The 21971-nt window shown below is 39.3% G+C and overlaps 1 protein-coding gene and 1 pseudogene across 1 annotated transcript in view; both read left to right on the top strand.

The window, feature by feature from the left end:
* The window catches only part of OXSR1 (oxidative stress responsive kinase 1), a 106163-nt gene that overhangs the window by 22016 nt on the left and 62176 nt on the right, over positions 1-21971 (top strand). Inside the window, exons 3-4 of the mRNA XM_065884990.1 lie at positions 1474-1582; positions 18807-18948. Of these exons, the coding sequence (XP_065741062.1) occupies positions 1474-1582; positions 18807-18948 (251 nt within the window). The remainder of the gene's footprint in view (positions 1-1473; positions 1583-18806; positions 18949-21971) is intronic.
* LOC136129792 (transformer-2 protein homolog alpha pseudogene) lies at positions 11901-12722 on the top strand (annotated as a pseudogene).

Below are 21971 nucleotides of genomic sequence, written 5' to 3'. Positions count from 1 at the left end.
ATCTCTTCAAATCCTGTATAACTATGTCAATAGGCAGGTGTTTACTTTAGTTCTTCTTCCTTATCCTTCATATTTACTTACCTTTTAGTATGGAAGACTGTGCTAGTAACTTAGTGGGTAGCAAAAATTCACACAACAAAGTCCTTGCCGTAAAAGAATTTACATTCAAGTAGAGAAAATGAGAATGGAAAAACTAGTGTTTATTGAACACTTCTTATGAATCAGGGATTATGGGCAACTTTTACACAATTGATCTTACTGAACAAATACCAAGGGCATAGGGCAAGTATTAATACATCAGTAAGTAAAAAGCTATATAAAGTGCTATAGGATTTTATTCATTCAGCAAATATTTATTGAGGGTATACTGTGTGCCAGGCACAATAAGGGCCAGTATACAGAATCTGACCTCTCATTGAGCTACAGTTTTGTGAGGGATGCAGAAAAATAAATAGGCAGTTACAGCATCGTATGATAATTCCCACCGTGTGTATGAGTCCACTTTTAAGTACTTACCTTCTTGGAGTTGTCAGTCTAGCAGGGAAGGACAGACAAATAAGCATCCAATGTACTATCCAGTACATATGTGCTGTGATGTAAGGAGATATGCGCAGAGCTTGGAAGCCAAGAGAAGGGACACCTAACTAACTCAACCTGGGAAGTTGGGAGGAAGTGGTATTTTGGCTGAGATCAGAAGGAAGAATTGGTGTTTTCAGCTGGGTGAAGATGAGGGAAGTGTATTTGAGGCAGAGGGAACAACAGGGTTAAATGCCCATGGTTAGAAGAAGCATGGCTCACTTGAAGTTACTTTGGCTGGATCATAGGACTGGGGTATTTTGGGGGTAGGGGTCAGTGAAGGTAGTAGGAATGATGGAGAGGTAAGCAGGGCCCTGATCACACAGGGCTTTTATAAGGCATTTAATCACACCAAATCTAATTTAAATTCATTAAATTCGAATGAGATAGTATAAGCTGAGACTTTGGGCTCAGGTGTCTACTTTGGATTTAGTTTATGACCTCTTTAAATTGGGAACCGTTAATCATTTCACAAAAATGAGGTGAAACAATGTTTTGGAGAAGAAAGACAAACCAACCACCCTTTGTTTATTAGTATTGATAGTTATCCTCTGTGACTGTAAAACCTGATTTCCCAAGATGGTTCTTTAAGGGCACCTGGAAGTAAAAATACGTGTCCCAGTGGAGGCCTCTGTGGTGCTGTGGCAGGGTGTGATAAATAGTGCATGTTTTTGGTTTCAGAGGTCACTAGTTTAACGAGTGAAAGGAGTAAGAGTCAGAATGGACTGAGGGAAACCAAGCGGTTTTTTTGGTTTAACCATTCTTGCAGAGGGCAGGCATGAAAATCCCAGAAAGATTGTGACATAGTCTTTGGAATTCCCAGATCTGGATTCAGTAACTTCTAGTGTTGTTTTAGCCTTGCATATAATGAATTACCATGTTTTCTCTTCTTTGTAGAAAGAAATTCAAGCCATGAGTCAGTGCCATCATCCTAATATTGTGTCTTACTACACGTCTTTTGTGGTAAAAGATGAGCTGTGGCTAGTCATGAAGCTACTAAGTGGAGGTGAGTAGAGTACAATGAAATGTCAACTTCCATGGTTTGGAAAATTTATACAAATGTTTTTCTTGTTTTGGTTTTCATGGACATTTACATTTGAGGAGATACTGAGAATAAAGTATCTAATGATAATAGTGCACAAGCTGAGACAAGTTTCACATGTTGCATTTGTTCGTCATGCCTCTTCAATTACTCTTAATCTAGGATGGTTCCCTCCTACTTCCTCTCTTCCATGAGGCAGACTTACTGAAGGGTCTGGTCTGAAGGGTCTATCTTGTCCCACATTCTGAATTTTTTTTTTAACATCTTTTTTGGAGTATAATTGCTTTATATTGTTGTATTAGGTGCTGCTGTATAACAAAGTGAAGCAGCTATATGTGTACATATATCCCCATATACCCTCCCTCTTGCGTCTCCCTACCACACTCCTTATCCCACCCCTCTAGGTGGTCACAAAGCACCGAGCTGATCTCCTTGTGCTATGTGGCTGCTTCTCACTAGCTATCTCTTTTACATTTGGTAGTGTATTTATGTCAGTGCCACTCTGTCACTTCGTCCCAGCTTACCTTTCCCCCTCCTCGTGTCCTTAAGTCCACTCTCTGTGTCTGTGTCTTTATTCCTGTCCTGGCCTTAGGTTCTTCAGAACGAGTTTTTTCTTAGATTCCATATATATGTGTTAGCACACGGTATTTGTTTTTCTCTTTCTGACTGACTTCACTTTGTGTGACAGATTCTAGGTCCATCCACCTCACTACAGATACCTCAGTTTCGTCTCTTTTTATGGCTGGGTAATATGTCATTGTTTATATGTGCCACATCTTCTTTATCCATTCATCTGTCGATGGACACTTAGGTTGCTTCCATGTCCTGGCTACTGTAAATAGAGCTGCAATGAACATTGTGGTATATGACTCTTTTTGAGTTATGGTTTTCTCAGGGTATATGCCCAGTAGTGATATTGCTGGGTCATATGGTAGTTCTGTTTTTAGTTTTTTAAGGAACCTCCATACTGTTCTTCATAGTGGCTGTATCAATTTACATTCCCACCAACAGTGTAGGAGGGTTCCCTTTTCTCCACACCCTCTCCAGCATTTGTTGTTTGCAGATTTTTTGATGATGGCCATTCTGACCGGTGTGAGATGATACCTCATTGTATTTTTTTTTTTTTTTTTTTTTTTTTCAGTACGCGGGCCTCTCACAGTTGTGGCCTCTCCCGTTGCGGAGCACAAGCTCCGGACGCGCAGGCTCAGCGGCCGTGGCTCACTGGCCTAGCCGCTCTGTGGCATGTGGGATCTTCCCAGACCGGGGCACGAACCCGCGTCCCCTGCATCAGCAGGCGGACTCTCAACCACTGCGCCACCTGGGAAGCCCCTCATTGTAGTTTTGATTTGCATTTCTCTAATGATTAGTGATGTTGAACATCCTTTCATGTGTTTATTGGCAATCTGTATATCTTATTTGGAGAAATGTCTATTTAGGTCTTCTGCCCAATTTTGGATTGAGTTGTTTGCTTTCTTGATATTGAGCTGCATGAGCTGCTTGTATATTTTGGAGATTAATCCTTTGTAAGTTACTTCGTTTGCAAATATTTTCTCCCATTCTGAGGGTTGTCTTTTTGTCTTGTTTATGGTTTCCTTTGCTGTGCAAAAGCTTTTGAGTTTCATTAGGTCCCATTTGTTTATTTTTGTTTTATTTCCATTTCTCTAGGAGGTGGGTCAAAAAGGATCTTGCTGTGATTTATGTCATAGAGTGTTCTGCCTATGTTTTCCTCTAAGAGTTTTATAGTGTCTGACCTTACATTTAGGTCTTTAATCCATTTTGAGTTTATTTTTGTGTATGGTGTTAGGGAGTGTTCTAATTTCATTCTTTTACATGAAGCCGTCCAGTTTTCCCAGCACCACTTATCGAAGAGGCAGTCTTTTCTCCATTGTATATTCTTGCCTCCTTTATCAAAGATAAGGTGACCATATGTGCGTGGGTTTATCTCTGGGCTTTCTATCCTGTCCCATTGATCCATATTGCTGTTTTTGTGCCAGTACCATACTGCCTTGATTACTGTAGCTTTGTAGTATAGTGTGAAGACTGGAAGCCTGATTCCTCCAGCTCTGTTTTTCTTTCTCAAGATTGCTTTAGCTATTTGGGGTCATTTTTGTTTCCATACAAATTGTGAGATTTTTTTGTTCTGGTTCTGTGAAAAATGCCAGTGGTAGTTTCATAGGGATTGTGTTGAACCTGTAGATTGCTTTGGGTAGTATAGTCATTTTCACAATGTTGATTCTTCCAGTCCAAGAACATGGTGTATCTTTCCATCTGTTTGTATCATCTTTAACTTCTTTCATCAGTGTCTTATAGTTTTCTGCATACAGGTCTTTTGTCTCCTTAGGTAGGTTTATTCCTAGGTATTTTATTCTTTTTGTTGCAGTGATAAATGGGAGTGTTTCCTTAATTTCCCTTGCAGATTTTTCATCATTAGTGTATAGGATTGCAAGATATTTCTGTGCATTAATTTTGTAACCTGCTACTTTACTAAATTCATTGATTAGCTCTAGTAGTTTTCTGGTAGCAGCTTTAGGATTCTCTATGTACAGTATCATGTCATCTGCAAACAGTGACAGTTTTACTTCTTCTTTTCCAATTTGGGTTCCTTTTATTTCTTTTTCTTCTTTGAGTGCTGTGGCTAAAACTTCCAAAACTATGTTGAATAAGAGTGGTGAGAGTGGGCAACCTTGTCTTGTTCCTGATCTTAGTGGAAATGGTTTCAGTTTTTCACCATTGAGAACAATGTTCACTGTGGGTTTGTCATATATGGCCTTCATTATGTTGAGGTAAATTCCCTCTATGCCTACTTTCTGGAGGGTTTTTATCATAAATGTGTGTTGAGTTTTGTCAAAAGCTTTTTTCTGCATCTATTGAGATTATCATATGGTTTTTATCCTTCAGTTTGTTAATATGGTGTATCACATTGATTGATTTGCATATATTGAAGAATCCTTGCATTCCTGGGATAAACCCCACTTGATCATGGTGTATGATCCTTTTACTGTGCTGTTGGATTCTGTTTGCTAGTATTTTGTTGAGGATTTTTGCAACTATGTTCATCAGTGATATTGGCCTATAGTTTTCCTTTTTTGTGACATCTTTGTCTGGTTTTGGTGTCAGGGTGATGGTAGAATGAGTTTGGGAGTGTTCCTCTCTCTGCTATATTTTGGAAGAGTTTGAGAAGGATAAGTGTTAGCTCTTCTCTAAATGTTTGATAGAATTCACCCGTGAAGCCATCTGGTCCTGGGCTTTTGTTTGTTGGAAGATTTTTAATCACAGTTTCAATTTCAGTGCTTATGATTGGTCTGTTTATATTTTCTATTTCTTCCTGGTTCAGTCTTGGAAGGTTGTGCTTGTCTAAGAATTTGTCCATTTCTTCCAGATTGTCCATTTTATTGGCATGTATTTGCTTATAGTAATCTCTCATGATCCTTTGTATTGCTGCAGTGTCAGTTGTTACTTCTCCTTTTTCATTTCTAATTCTGTTGATTTGAGTCTTCTCCCTTTTTTTCTTGATGAGTCTGGCTAATGGTTTATCAATTTTGTTTATCTTCTTAAAGAACCAGCTTTTAGTTTTATTGATCTTTGCTATTGTTTCTTTCATTTCTTCTTCATTTATTTCTGATCTGATCTTCATGATTTCTTTCCTTCTGCTAACTTTGGAGTTTTTTTGTTCTTCTTTCTCTAGTTGCTTTAGATGTAAGGTTAGGTTGTTCATTTGAGATTTTTCTTGTTTCTTGAGGTAGGATTGTATTGCTATAAACTTCCCTCTTAGAACTGCTTTTGCTACATCCCATAGGTTTTGGGTTGTCATGTTTTCATTGTCATTTGTTTTTAGGTATGTTTTGATTTCCTCTTTGATTTCTTCATTGATCTCTTGGTTATTTAGTAGCATATTTTTTAGCCTCATGTGTTTGTATTTTCTACAGTTTTTTTCCTGTAGTTGATATCTAGTCTCATAGCGTTGTGGTCGGAGAAGATACTTGATATGATTTCAGTTTTCTTAAATTTACCAAGGCTTGATTTGTGACCCAAGATATGATCTATCCTGGAGAATGTTCTGTGCGCACTTGAGAAGAAAGTGTAATCTGCTGGTTTTGGCTGGAATGTCCTATAAATATCAATTAAATCCATCTTGTTTAATGTTTCATTTAAAGCTTGTGTTTCCTTATTTATTTTCATTTTGGTTGATCTGTCCATTGGTGAAAGTGTGGTGTTGAAGTCCCCTACTATTATTGTGTTACTGAGGATTTCCCCTTTTATGGCTGTTATCATTTGCCTTAAGTATTGAGGTGCTCCTATGTTGGGTGCATAAATATTTACAGTTGTTATATCTTCTTGGATTGATCCCTTGATCATTATGTAGTGTCCCTCTTTGTATCTTGTAATAGTCTTTATTTTAAAGTGTATTTTGTCTGATATGAGAATTGCTACTCTAGCTTTCTTTTGATTTCCATTTGCATGGAATATGTTTTTCCATCAACACACTTTCAGTCTGTATGTGTCCCTAGGTCTGAAGTGGGTCTCTCGTAGACAGCATATATACGGGTCTTGTTTTTGTATCCATTCAGCCAGTCTGTGTCTTTTGGTTGGAGTATTTAATCCATTTACAGTTAAGGTAATTATCGATATGTATGTTCCTATTACCATTTTCTTAATTGTTTTGGGTTTGTTACAGTAGGTCTTTTCCTTCTCTTGTGTTTCCTGCCTAGAGAAGTTCCTTTAGCATTTGTTGTAAAGCAGGTTTGGTGGTGCTGAATTCTGTTAGCTTTTGCTTGTCTGTAAAGGTTTTAATTTCTCCATTGAATCTGAATGAGATCCTTGCTGGATAGAGTAATCTTGGTTGTAGGTTTTTCCCTTTCATCACATTAAATATATCCTGCCACTCCCTTCTGGCTTGCAGAGTTTCTGCTGAAAGATCAGCTGTTAACCTTATGAGGATTCCCTTGTATGTTATTTGTTGCTTTTCCCTTGCTGCTTCAATATTTTTTCTTTGTATTTAATTTTTGATATTTTGATTAATATGTGTCTTGGTGTGTTTCTCCTTGGATTTATCCTGTATGGGTTTTCTGCACTTCCTGGACTTGATCAACTATTTCCTTTCCCATATTGGGAAGTTTTCAGCTATAATCTCTTCAAATATTTTCTCAGTCCCTTTCTTTTTCCCTTCTTCTTCTAGGACCCCTATAATTTGAATGTTGGTGCGTTTAATGTTGTCCCAGAGGTCTCTGTGACTTTCCTCAATTCTCTTCATTCTTTTTTCTTTATTCTGCTCTGTGGTAGTTATTCCCACTATTTTATCTTCCAGGTCACTTATCCGTTCTTCTGCCTCAGTTATTCTGCTGTTGATTCCTTCTAGAGAATTTTTAAATTTCATTTATTGTCTTGTTCATCATTGTTTATTTGCTCTTTAGTTCTTCTAGGTCCTTATTAAATGTTTCTTGTATTTACTCCATTCTATTTCCAAGATTTTAGATCATCTTTACTGTCATTACTCTGAATTCTTTTTCAGGTAGACTGCCTATTTCCTCTTCATTTGTTTAGTCTGGTGGGTTTTTACCTTGCTCCTTCATCTGCTGTGTATTTCTCTGTCTTCTCATTTTGCTTAACTTACTGTGTTTGGGGTCTCCTTTTTGCAGCCTACAGGTTTGTAGTTCCCGTTGTTTTTGGTGTCTGCCCCCTGCGGGGATGGTTGGTTCAGTGGGTTGTGTAGGCTTCCTGGTGGAGGGGACTAGTGCCTGTGTTCTGGTGGATGAGGCTGGATCTTGTCTTTCTGGTGGGCAGGTCCACGTTTGGTGGTGTGTTTTGGGGTGTCTGTGACCTTATTATGATTTTAGGCAGCCTCTCTGCTAATGGGTGGGGTTGTGTTCCTGTGTTGCTAGTTGTTTGGCATGGTGTGTCCAGCACTGGAGCTTGAGTGGTCATTGAGTGGTCATTGAGTGGAGCTGGGTCTTAGCATTGAGATGGAGATCTCTGGGAGAGCTCTTGCCGATTGATATTATGTGGGGCTGGGAGGTCTCTGGTCAATCAATGTCCTGAACTCGACTCTCCCACCTCAGAGGCTCAGGCCTGACAGCCAGCCGGACCACCAAGACCCTGTCAGCCACATGGCTTTTGGAAGTCTGAGGTCCTCTGCCAGCGTTCAGTAGGTGTTCTGTACGAGTTGTTCCACACATAGATGTAATTTTGATGTATTTGTGGGGAGGAAGGTGACCTCCACGTCTTACTCCTCCTCTATCTTGAAGGTTTCTCTCTTCACACTATTTAGTTTTGAAGTGTTCCGTACTCACAGATCAATCAAGGAAAAGCTTGAGGGCAGATTTAGGGAAATCTTCCATTACTCCTGTTGCTAGAGGATCTACATTTCATGTTTTTTCCTTTGTTCTTAGTCTAGTTTCACTTGCTCATAGAGTACTGCGTGCAGTGGCCTTCTTCCTGGCAATTCAGACAAGGGTTCCTAGCATGAAATGTATCAGGCTGCACCTGATACTTGAGCTTGGCGGGCTGCGTGAAGAAGCTCTACACATGACACCTTGGCTCAGCGGGGCCATGTGCAGAGATGTTGTGCCTGGCCCTGTGAGCTGGAGCCTTGAGCAGCACTAGCAGCACGCAGCTACTCCACATTCTGGATTTAACTGGTTATTTCTTCCTGGTGATGTTTAACCTGATTTATATTCCTCTGTTTCCTACAAATTAAAACAAGACCCTAAGTGTTGTTTGGATAGAATACTTTGTAGGTGATGCTGTGTACTTCATATTGCATCACATCAGGAAGTAGTATTTACTATCTGGTTGTATCTTTAATGGTGATATTAATTTTGATTGCTTAAGATTATGACAGCCAGGCCTCTCCATGGAAAAGTAAGCTTTATTTCCCTTTGCAGCAAGCAAGTAATCTGTGGGATGATACTTTGGCACTGTGAGTATCCAGTTCCCCAGTCTTTTGTCTAATGATTTTTAGCATCCATTAACAATCCTTGCTTGTCTCAATTAGTTTGTCAGGGGTTGCAGAATGGTAATTTTTCCTATTGTGCCCTTTTTTTTTTTTACAGTTATAAACTGGCATTCTTCTCTGTAAAGGAACTTTCCCTTATTAACTGGGGCATTTTGATTAACCTATACTGTAGTTCCTACTGAAAAGGCAGGATAAATGTGTTTTTTTAAGGACCAATTTTCAGAGTAAAAAGTTAGTTTAATAATCACTGCCAGTGATTTTTTTTTTTTTCCTTTTTCCCATTGAGTAATGCTTTCGTTTTTTGGAGTATCACTATATAGACTCAAGGATTTTTATATATTCAGTGTCTTTCTCAGCTATACTCTATTCTTTTGATGCTCAGGTTATCCAAAATTTTGTCAATGGGAGTCCCTTCAAGCTTTCTGTTGTGTCCTTTTGACATGAATCCATCAATCTTTGATAACTTCCTTGATTTTTAGTTCAGGATAAAGGTTCACATTTATATTGCTTTTCTCAGAATCAGTGAATATTCTAAGAAGCCCTGATCCTTTTTATGGGGAGTGGTATTTAGAAAGTATAACTTGGATTCTTGGGATGCTCATTGCTGCTACTTTGTCATTGTTTCTAGTTGAAAGAGCTTGGATATATATTGTAGCATATTAAAAATAAGTCATAATTTGACAGTTCAAGTTTAATATTACAGACATTTAAAACTTTAAAATTATATTTGAATCTCTTTACTCTTACACAGAAAATCTTGTTCCCCCATATTAACATAATTAATTACATACTTTATCCTGCACTATTATATTTACAATTATTTCTGCTTTAGTCCTTAGAATAAAGTGTAAGTATTGCTGATTGCAAACAGTGGACCCTTGGTATGTATAGATTGAAGATTTTGTTATGGTTACTGAAACACCCATGCCATGTAGTAAATTAGACATTTTCTTATGGCATGGATTTGAATGATGTGGCAAGATGGAGAGGACGAGTGATGGAGCTGCCTGACTTTCCCATCACTGTGCAACTTGTTTGCGTATATATTTTATGTGGAAGCATGATCTTCCATTTTGGATTGTAGGGTTACACAAAAGAGAATCCATGTTTATTTGCCATGTCAACACCCTTACTCATTGAGCACCTTACTTACCCTGAGAGCCTTTAAAGGAAAGTCGTAGGCTTTAGAATTAAATTCCAGGTTTTCTACTTAGCAGTTGTGTCACTGGGCAAACTTTTTCAACTCTTTGAACCTATTTTCTTGTCTGTTAAATGGGGATGCCTTTCTGCATTTCAGGGTATTGGGGAGGAGTAAATGAGATGACTATGCAAAGCATCCCCCACTATGCTGACATGTAATAGGTGCGCAAGAAATTTTAATCATTAATAATAATAATCCCTTGTTATTTGATGCTTTTCAGTGTAGCCAGAATCACCTTTTTGTTTCAATCCCATTAGTGACACACTGGAGAAACTGGATTACTTTGTTAAAGGCCCTGTTCATATGATGATTGGAAGCCTTGCTAACACCAACCACCTTTCAAGATGGTGGTCAAGCATGGTTCTTTCAGTATGGACAGATATGGGAATATTAGGTAATATTGTATCTTTCGTTTTTGATCACCTACAGCATAATTTTCTTTATATGTAATTTACAAAAATGTATAATACACAGTTTTTAATGTTTTGCTAAAAAGTCCTCTGATGAACAGGAATAAGTTGTCTGCTTAATTCTGTTACCCATAGCTGTATGCCAGCCCACCCTTTCTGCTACTCCTAAGCAGAATGCCTTAAAAAAAAATTTTTTTTTAAAGAATCCCCGTTCCTCTCTCAGTGAGTATATGTCCTGATCACAGAAAGGGCAGGATATGTAGCTGAGTGGGATGTCTTTTCAGTGTACCTCTCTGTTCCTCCTGGTCTTAAGTTTCCTGGGATGGTGCCCAATTTTTCTAGCATAGCACTCAGCAGATTTCCTGGTTGATAATTTTCAAATATATTCCAGGCATTAATTCTTTTTATAATTACTTATAATTTTATGAGTCAACTTAATCTTATATCTAAATGTTTACTTTTAAAATATTAAAAATTTTGCATCTTTTTTAAGAAAATGTAATCTTTTGTAGTTATAAAGTAAATACATATTCAAACTGAAGAGATACATTAAGTAATATTTAGAAAACAAAAGATAGAAGTAAGCACAACTTCAAAAAAATTTTTTTAAATAGGAGGAAATTGTCAAGATAGCTCAATTAAAAAGCCTTTCATCAAATGCTTATTGATTACCAGTACACTGGTGAATCAAACCATCAGTTCCTTGCTATTATGGGCCTTATAGCTAATAAGTAAAAGTTATAATTAAGTAATTATAAGGGTGTAGAGTGCCATGAAGAAGTATCAGGTATCATGGGAATAAGTACCAGGAGAACCTAACTTTATTGAGGGAGAATGGCTGTGGCAAGATAGACAGAGACTGCCTTTAGGAGGTGACGTTCTTCAGGGACCTGAAGAATAGGTAATAATTAGCCAGGTGAAATGGGAGGTGGAGGTGGTATCGGGAAGAATGGGAGAAGGAATCCAGAGATAGAGGGAACACTGTACTGAGAGTGACTGGAGGCTGGCTAGAGCAGTGTGGTGTGTCCTGGGAACTGATGGGGGATCACAGCTGGAGCAGAGAGAGTGAGAGGAGGGGACCATTGAGAAGCAGGGGCTCCGTTTGAATAATTTTAAAATGTAAATAGCCAGAGTTAATAGAAGTCTGTTTAGGCTACATTCTTCTATATTCACTTCCTCAGCCAAAATATTTAAATCAAAAGCATATTTTTGATGTAACAACATTGTACTGATATAGAATTTAATAAGCTCATTAAATGTAAAATGAATTGCAACTGGCAGTCTTAAGCCCATCGACCAAATGGACAACATGGTTAAAATAAGTTTAAGTGTGTCAATATTATAATTATTTTGTAATGCTCCCTTATGACTATAATATTCTTATCTTTTGTTAATTAAATAATTAGAACTCTGATTTTGAGTGTTGGAATTTATTAGTATAGAAAGTTAATCTGTAGAAATTAGAATCACTTTCTATCTAAATAGCTGTTTCTACCGTTTATTAGCACCAAACTGCAATATAAGATTTTTAGAAATCAAAGTAATTAAGAAAGCTTCTGAAGATTTTGCTGGAGCCTGCGACTGAGTGGGAGTGGAGTGGAGCGGCTGTTGTTGCCGACTCTTTCCTCCTTCCCACGGTCCAGTCAGCTGGTTGATTAGGCCATCGGCCCTCAAGCTGAGACTTGTCTCTTATTTAGTTCTGGGGAGTGCCTGGCCGACATGAGTGATGTAAAGGAGAACAGCTTCGAGGGCAGAGAGTCTCACTCTCAGTCAAAATCTCCAGTGGGAACTCCTGCTCATGTAAAATTGGAGAGCAGGTCAGGATCTCGTAGTCCATCAAGAGTTTCCAAACACTTTGAATCCCATTCTCGATCAAGATCAAAATCCAGGTCGGGGTCAAGGAGGCATTCTCATAGACGTTACACTTGATCCAGATCCCATTCTCACTCTCATAGGAGACGTGCTCGAAGTAGGTCCTATACACCAGAATACCAGCGTCGAAGGAGCCAAAGTCATTCTCCAGTGTTTAACCAGAGAAGACATACAGGCAGCAGGGCAAATCCAGATCCCAACACTTGTCTAGGAGTGTTTGGCCTCAGTTTGTACACAACAGAGAGAGATCTTTGCGAAGTATTTTCTCGATATGGACCATTGAGTGGTGTCAATGTGGTTTATGACCAGCGAACTGGACGATCACGAGGGTTTGCTTTTGTTTATTTCGAGAGAATAGATGACTCAAAGGAGGCTATGGAAAGTGCAAATGGAATGGAGCTGGACAGTAGAAGAATTCGTGTAGATTATTCTATCACCAAGAGAGCTCACACACCTACACCAGACATATACATGGGCAGACCAACTCATAGTGGTGGAGGTGAAAGAGGTGGCAGACGTCGAGATTCTAACCGTAATAGAGGATATGATCGTGGGTACAGCAGATATGAAGACTGTGATTACCAGTACAGAAGAAGATCACCTTCTCCGTACCATAGTCAATACAGATCACGATCAAGATCTCGTTCCTACAGCCCAAGACACTATTGATAAACAGAGTAGTTGCAGTTGAGGACATCTTTTTCTCTTTCTCTTTTTTTGTTTAATTCTGGATTTCCCCAAGCTTCTGATCCTTCCTACTCCTTAAAAAGAACCCTTAAAAAATCTTTGGTTTATTTAGCTTCTACACTTTGTCAATTGTATTGCTGTTTTCTACCCCTTTTATTATATTCTTAAAGATGTAATTGTTGTCATTTTGGGTAGTTGAACATCTTGAGTAAAAAAGAAAACCCCAGTGTTATGCTTTTGTAAATGGTTTTTTGTTTGTTTTTTGCTTTTACAGAAGATTAACTCCTGCCTAATCAAATGAGGAAAGAAATGGTCTTTTTAAAGCTTCTTTTGTGTTAGATATTGTATTAGACATTGTATTAGAGAGCTGCATTTACTACAGACTCCTTTTTAAACTTTCTTTTGAGGAAGTTAGTAACATATAAAGTAGTTCAGTCATGTCAGGTTTGTCTGGGGTGGCATGGAGCAATCAAATAGTTGAGTGTAGAAAGTTTGAAGCTATAGAAGAAAACACTTGGTCATTTCTTTTGAAGAATGGAATTTTTGAACCCTAAAAATTATGTCGTTTTTTAGAGATAAAAACCTTGTGGACTCCTACAAAACATGCTGTATTTAAAATACATTTGTTAAAACTTCAAAATGTTAAGTGTGATTTTTGTGTTGAAATTATTGAAGTTTAATCAGTGCAGGACAAGCCTTATTATTTAGAGCAGTTGTATGCTTTGATGTTAGAAATTTTGGTATTGGGAAAATGGTTTAAGCAAGCTATTGTATAGAGTCCTTAGAAATAGTGAGGGGAAGGGTAGTCTCCTTTCAAATAAAAGTTAATTTCTTTGGAAAAAAAATAAGAAAGCTTCTAAAAGGAAAAGATGAAGGGACTTCCCTGGTGCCGTAGTGGTTAAGAACCCGCCTGCCAATGCAGGGGACACAGGTTCGAGCCCTGGTCCGGGAAGATCCCACATCCTGCGGAGCACCTAAGCCCGTGTGCCACAGCTACGGAGCCTATGCTCTAGAACCCGCGAGCCCCAAGTACTGAGCCTGCGTGCCACAACTACTGAAGCCGGTGTGCCTACAGCCCATGTTCTGCAACAAGAGAAGCCACCGCAATGGGAAGCCTGCGCACCGCAATGAAGAGTAGCCCCCACTCGCCACAACTAGAGAAAGCCCACGTGCAGCAATGAAGACCCAACGCAGCCAAAAATAAATAAATAAATAAATTTATATGAAAAAACGTCGTTCCTAACAAATATTTTAAAAAAGGAAGGGGGGCTTCCCTGGTGGCGCAGTGGTTAAAAATCTGCCTGCCAACACAGGGGACAGTGGTTCGAGCCCTGGTTGGGGAAGATCCCACATGCCTTGGAGCAACTAAGCCTGTGCACCACAACTACTGAAGTCCACGCTCCTATAGCCCATGCTCTGCAACAAGAGAAGCTGCTGCAATGAGAAGCCCGCGCACTGCAACGAAGAGTAGACTCTGCTCGCCACAACTAGAGAAAGCCCATGCGCAGCATCGAAGACCCGACGCAGCCAAAAATGAAATAAATTTATGAAAAGAAAAAGTTAAGTCTTAAAAAAAAAAGATGAAGTACCTGTAGGACTGAAAGGGACGAACTATAGAAATGCAGAAATCTAATTTAATTCACTGTGTTAGGGAATTATTTTGTGGTTTAAGGATGCTTTGTCATATTCTAAGAGATAAAAGGCATGGGACTTCCTTGACCCTGAGCAGGACCCAGGTAAAAAATACCTGTTATTAAGAGTGACCAGGGCTTCCCTGGTGGTGCAGTGGTTGAGAGTCCACCTGCTGATGCAGGGGACACGGGTTCGTGCCCCGGTCCTGGAAGATCCCACATGCCGCGGAGTGGCTAGGCCCGTGAGCCATGGCCGCTGAGCCTGCACGTCCGGAGCCTGTGCTCCGCAACGGGAGGGGCCACAACAGTGAGAGAGGCCCGCGTACCGCAAAAAAAAAAAAAAAAAAAAAAAAAAAGTGACCAGCTTTGGATGGTCAAGCAATAATGGAGGGTGTTTCTGTTAATCTGAATTCAGATGGAATACTCAGACTAAGCAAATTGTGGTCCCTTTGAAAACTTATATGGCTTAGGAAGACACAAGCAACACCCAGTGGCTAAAGATTGGTTAAAACTTCTTGGTAAAAATACCTAACTAAAATGAGTGAGTTAATTCTGGACTCGAGTGTTTTTTCATAAAAATAAACTGTGCAAATGAACATGTTGACTGAGTAATTTGATTGAGCTACAATTATCAGATTTAACAAGGGTCATTAACCAGCAGCTGCTTCACCACTTTTTCAATTTTTTTTTAATATTTAGTAATGATTTTCTTGGACAGTTAAAGTTTTGCATTGCTTTTTTTTTTTTTGCGGTACGGGGGCCTCTCACTGCTGCGGCCCCTCCCGTTGCCGAGCACAGGCTCCGGACGCGCAGGCTCAGCGGCCACGGCTCACGGGCCCAGCCGCGGGGTATGTGGGATCTTCCCGGACCGCGGCACGGACCCGTGTCCCCTGCATCGGCAGGCAGACTCTCAACCACTGCGCCACCGTGGAAGCCCTGCATTGCTTTTTAAATGTTCTGTGCCATAGACTATGAAGGCAGACATGAAATGGTTTGGGGGAATAGATAATCTACCTACATTTTAATTTTTTGCTTTGTTATGAAATTTGTACCAAACCCCTCTTGTTTTCCATTATTTAATTTACTTGCTTTTACTCTAAGAAATTCTTGGGTTTCAGTGGACAGTGTTGATCAAGTAGCCTAGGTTGTTAAAATGCAACTTCTTGGGCCCTACCTCAGATCTCTTGAATGACAGTCTGTAAGGTCTGGGAATCTGCATTTTTAACTAGTTTGCCAACTAATTTCATGCATTAAAGTTCAAGAACAGATTATCCCTGTAGAATATTTCTTCCAGATTGTGCCTAAGGACATAATATGGTATATGCTGATATAGCCTTCCCTCATTGTTCCTTCTTTTCATTAGATATTAATTTGAATCATCCAGTGATAAATCTGCAGTTTTCTTTTGCTTAGAATATTTTACTTTCATCTTTCTCTGAGTTGATATAAAGAATTCTGTGTACTTTTGATGTTTGAGGAGGGAGGATTATAGGCACCATCATCATGTTAGACACTGCAAGATGCTGAGGAAATCATATGGAAAAGAAGTGGGGACCTTCCAGGACCAGTATTTGTCAGTTAAGGAGGAGGGTCTTAGTGGCGTGATCATCCCTCCACCTATAAAAATCATATTGTTGGGAGGGAGACTAAAACTGAAAAGACAAGTTATCCCAGGGAAGAGGGGGCTTCCTATCCAGCCTTGTTTGGTATATCTGTTCTGGACATTGTCTGGGGGTGTGCACTGCTTTAATTTCCCTGTTGATCATTGGATGATGTGAAATCAGTTAAAATTTTCTAAGACTTTGAAAAGGAGTTCCTGCTTCAAACTCTTTAAAAATACAGATCTAATAACTTTGGTGTGCCCTAGGGTCTTTGTTACTCCATTTCTTTGATCTTCCAGATTAGAAGTTCCCTGAAAGTCAGCAGTCACATGTTTCTTGACATATTCTGTGGCACCTAGTTCTAGATCGCGTATAATATGACTTAATTGTTGAATGAATAAATTGTGTTTTTAATTCCTAGTAGGGGTTTCTCCCTTTGCGCTCCTTATTTTAGATATTCTTTATATTACAAACATTTAACTCAGCTGGGATTTATACATATGTCTTCTTAGCGAGCAGTTCTTATATGGCCTGGATTTCTCAGAAGAATGAAATACATGCCTGTTGGTATAGTCACTTTGCTTTTTGGGAGTTGATGTGTGATTGGTTAAACTAAACAGAACAAAACTTCTTCCTTAGGCCCCCTCTTTGTGAACCAGTCTTGTGAATCCCAGCAATAAAGGGGAAAGTGTTAGAAAAAGTTACCTAGAATCTGAAGCCTCCCTGGTTCTTTGTCTACAGAGAGTAAACTGCCCGTCTCCTGCTGGAGGTGGGGTGTGGTCATGGCCTGGCTTCCAGGATAGGGAGGAGGGATCTGGGAATCTTATTCTGCCTTATATGAACTTTCAACCAGTTTTCCTGTGTTCAACCCTTTCCTTCAGTCCCCCCTTACTTTCCCTTATGTGGTCTTTGGTGTTTGTATTCTGAGCCTTTCTGGAGCTCTAGGGTAGGGAATCTACTTTTTCCTAATTGATATACCTCCTGTGCAGGCACTGAAGTTACAGATTTTTCCACTCTGCATAATCAGTTACGTTTTTCTGCTTTCTCTCTTCTAGAAAATTAGTGCTATATCTCTTCTGTTATCTTCTTTCTTGCTTTCTTTTTTATTCTGGGTTTATGCCCTTGTTATCAAGCTTATCAAGTTAGTGGATTTCAAATGGGAGCTAAAGTAAACATGTGTTCCATTCTCTAATGTTTTCGAGGATTCCATCTAGACCACTTCTTTCCATCTGTTTGGAAGTACATTTTTTTCTTTTTAAGTGTGTGCAATAAAAAGCATCCACCAGGACATGTTTTCAACAGAAGCATTTGCCAAGAAATGGGCATCCAGTCTTTTCAGTGCAGTTTATGTTATGTTTCAGATTTCTTGGCACAGTTTTTAATACTAGAGATTGTTTTGCTTTGGTTCTGTGATCTTTATGGGCCATTGTACTGCCAGAAATCTTACCGATCTCTAGCAAACTTTTTTTTAATAATCATCAGTTATGGTAGACAGCATTCTGTGACTTTAATTACTATATGGGTGTCTTTTCCCTCCCTCTCTCTGATTTTTAGGAGGAGCATTATTTCCCATCCTGGGAAGAATGGGATTGATAATACATCTGGGCTGTTATTTTAACAGAACTGCCATTTTTATTCTTTTCATATTTTTCTTTGCCTTACCTGTTTTATTTCTATTACTTATTAACCTGAAACATAATTTTAACCCTTAAATTAGTTTGCATACACATGTGATATTTACTTTCCAAGTTTTCTTCTGTAATTTGACCTGCGTTTCAACTGTGTTTTATATCTTTATTTATACAATGTTGCATTCTCTAATCTGATGTTGGAGGCCTAGATTGGTTTGTTATATCTTATACTAAAGTGTTATTGATGGGTATGGTTTACTTAGGGATTCTTCAGAGGTGATTAAAAATCATCTATTACCAGCCAGGAGATGGAAGCAACCTAAGTGTCCATCATCAGATGAATGGATAAAGAAGATGTGGCACATATATACAATGGAATATTACTCAGCCATAAAAAGAAACGAAATTGAGCTATTTGTAATGAGGTGGATAGACCTAGAGTCTGTCATACAGAGTGAAGTAAGTCAGAAAGAGAAAGACAAATACCATATGCTAACACATATATATGGAATCTAAGGGGAAAAAAATGTCATGAAGAACCTAGGGTTAAGACAGGGAATAAAGACACAGACCTACTAGAGAATGGACTTGAGGATATGGGGAGGGGGAAGGGTAAGCTGTGACAAAGTGAGAGAGTGGCATGGACATATATCCACTACCAAACGTAAAATAGATAGCTAGTGGGAAGCAGCCGCATAGCACAGGGAGATCAGCTCGGTGCTTTGTGACCACCTAGAGGGGTGGGATAGGGAGGGTGGGAGGGAGGGAGATGCAAGAGGGAAGACATATGGGAACATATGTATATGTATAACTGATTCACTTCGTTATAAAGCAGAAACTAACACACCATTGTAAAGCAATTATACTCCAATAAAGATGTTAAAAAAAATAAAATGAAAAAATATACAGAAAAGGGGAAAAAAATCCTCTATTACCTTTTTCAGATTCTCATTAGAAGTCTAAAAAAGATGCTGGTGTAACACTACTCTTTGGATATTAGCGGGCTGCTTTCTGTTTTAGAGTGGAATCGAGAATAAATTATTACTTTAAACTTCTGTATATCCTTATATTTACTATTTTTTCCTTTCTTTCCTACACAGCTAAGTTTATGAAAAGGTTTACATGTGTTTTGATTTAAAAATGGCTCTGAATTATATTGAATGAGTTAAAAAAATCATGGAAAACTGTGTTTTCTCTTTTCAGGTTCTGTTCTGGATATTATTAAGCACATTGTGGCAAAGGGGGAACATAAAAGTGGAGTCCTAGATGAAGCTACCATTGCTACAATACTCAGAGAAGTGCTGGAGGGGTTGGAATACTTGCATAAAAATGGACAGATTCACAGGTATGTAGAAGACAACAGTCTTCTCTTTTGGATAAGTGCAGTGATAGTTGTGCTGTATCATTTCATGGAGGCTATTCCCCATTCTTTTGCACAGTTAATCATAATCTCTGAGTGTTAGCAGGGTTCTTTGTATTACTAGTTGCAGTACATAGTGGTTACACAGCTAGTAAGCATTTAAAAGTAACAAGTACTTTAGTCAAATTGGAAACTCCAGAAACAGGAGAAATTCCTAATTTCCTATGGGAGTCAATCATTGCAATCACTGATAACATTTTGGAGTATTCTTTTCCAGTTTATTTTATATGCTAACAGATATTTAAAACAAAACTGTATGTATAATTTTGTCTCTTTTTTGTTTCCTTTATGTTATATCTTGACTATTTTCTCAAATTATTAAAAGCTTTTATAAAATCACTTTTTAAAATTAAAAAATTTTTTTAAATAAAATGACATTTGAAAACCTGTGTAACATTTTATGGTTCAAGTATTTCTGGCTAATTATATCTATTCAGTCCCTGCGTACAGATAACAATTGTTACCTGTACAAATGGTGGTAGATTCTGTGTTAGTACAAATTTGTTTAGTCCCTGGATTTGGTTTTCCTTCATTTGAAGATATATTTATTTCCCCATCGTTTCTGAAGGATAGTTTCCCTGGGTATAACAATTTGTAGTTGACAGTTCTTTTCTTTCAGCACCTGAAAGATGCTGTGGTACTTAATTGGGGCCTTCATGGTTTCAGATGAGAAATTTGTCATGTGAATTGGTGTTCTTAGGCAATATGTTGCTTTTCTCTGGCTACTTTCAAGGCTGTTTCTTCGTGGGACTTCCCTGGGGGTCCAGTGGTTAAGACTCTGCACTCTAAATGCAGGGGGCACAGGTTCAATCCCTGGTCGGGGAACTAAGATCCCATATGTCACATGGCGTAGCCAAAAAAAAAAAAAAAAATTGTTTCTTTTTTTTTTTTTTAGAAAAACGATTTATTTATTTATTTATTTTGGCTGCACTGGGTCTTAGTTGCCGCATGCAGAATGTTTTTAGTTGTGGCATGCAGACCCTTAGTTGTGGTATGCGGGCTTCTTAGTTGTGGCATGCAAACTCCTAGTTGCAGCATGCATGCGGGATCTAGTTCCCAGACCAGGGATCGAACCCGGGCCCTCTGCACTGGGAGCTCAGGGTCTCAGCCACTGGACCACCAGATAAGTCCCAAAGTTTGGTTTTGACAAGTTTAATTATGATATGTCTTAGTGTGGATTTCTTCATGTCTATCCTGTTTGGGGTTCCTAACCTTCTTGAATCTATAAGTTTTTGTCTTCACCAGTTTTGGGAAGTTTTCAGCCATTATTTCTTTGAATACCTTTGCAAGCTATTTTCCCTCATCTTCTTCTGGGACTCTAATGATGGAAATGTTAGATCTTTTGTTATTGTACCATATTGTACCATAATCCCTGAGGTTCAGTTTTCAGCCTATTTTTACTCTGTTCAGATTGAGTAAATTTTCTTGATTTGTTTTCAGGTTTGCTGATTCTATCCTCTGTCCTCTCCATTCTACTCTGGAACCCATTCCTTGAGCTTTTTATTTCAGGTAGTGTAGGTTTTCAGTTATATAATTTTTATTTGGTTCTTTTTTATAGCTTTTTTTTTTTGCTGATATTTTCTGTTTTTCATTTGTTTTGAGAATTCCAAATTGTATGTTAGAAGCATTTTCATGATGGCTGCTTTAAAATTCTTGTCAAATAATTCCAAAACCTGATTCATCTTTGTGTTGACATCTTTTTTTTTTTTTTTTTTTTTTTGCGGTACGCGGGCCTCTCACTGTTGTGGCCTCTCCCATTGCGGAGCAACAGGCTCTGGACGTACAGGTTCAGCGGCCATGGCTCACGGGCGCAGCCGCTCCGCGGCATGTGGAATCTTCCTGGATCGGGGCACGAACCCGTGTCCCCTGCATCGGCAGGTGGACTCTCAACCACCGCACCACCAGGGAAGCCCATGTTGACATCATTTAGTTGTCTTTTCTTTTTGAAGTTTTTCCTGGTTCTTGGTATGTTGAATGATTTTTTAAAAAAATTTTATCATGGATGTTTTGGATGTTATGTTAGGAGACTCTTGATCCTATTAAAATAATAATATAGTGATGTAATATATTTTAGCAGGCAATTGCCCTGATTTTTTAGAGCCCTTGCAGTGTTGTTCTGGTTTGTTTTGTTCCTGTGGCACTGCTGGGGCTCTCTTCTCGATCCCTGCTGATACCACCCATTGGAGTAGAGTGCCCTTCCCCAGGCCTGGTGCTGCTAGCTGGAAGGTGGGAGATAGTGGCTGTGCTTGTGGGTCTGTGAGCACTTCTTGGGCTCACCTTGTGGGCCAGGCCACCTGGTCACAATTGGGCTCCCACTCATTCTGTGGTATTGCCTGTGGACATGAAAGGCACTTTTCTGGGCCACCTTTTGCTACTGAGTGGGGAGTTGGGAGACACTGGGTCTGGGTCATCCTTTGCCACTGTGTAGAGCAGCGATCCTCAAACTTTTTAGCACCAGGGACTGGTTTCATGGGAGACAATTTTTCCACACACTGGGGTGGGGGTGGGGGAATGGTTTAGAACAGGCCACGGCCCAGTAATGGTCTGCGACCCTAGGGAATGGGGACCCCTGGTGTAGAGGACCAAGAGGTGCCAGACCTGGGTCACTTTCTGCTGCTGGGTGGAAGAATGGGCGATATTGGCTGGGGCTGTCGGTGGTGCTGGTGTAGGCAGCATGGGCCTAACTGCTGCACTAGATGTGGATTGGGCAATGGAGTTTCCTGTCTGGTCTTCATTGGCACCTCTGGTTCTGGCCTAGTCGGTCAGCCTTCCATTCCAGCTGTGTAGTCAGGGATGGAGTCCCTGCTAGGTCTGAGCTGTGCTGCCCCTTTCCTGATCCTTTGGCCACAGAGAGCAGGCTCAGAACTACTACTTCTTTTTTTTGGTCTATGCCTATTGACAGTTCTGGGTTGCAAGACTATAATACGCAGTCCAGGATATATGAGATT

Source organism: Phocoena phocoena, chromosome 10, assembly GCF_963924675.1.
Source record: "Phocoena phocoena chromosome 10, mPhoPho1.1, whole genome shotgun sequence".
In the NCBI taxonomy this organism is placed as follows: Eukaryota; Metazoa; Chordata; class Mammalia; order Artiodactyla; family Phocoenidae; genus Phocoena; species Phocoena phocoena.
The sequence above is the reverse complement of the archived record's forward strand: the minus strand, read 5'-3'. Positions and strand labels throughout refer to the sequence as shown.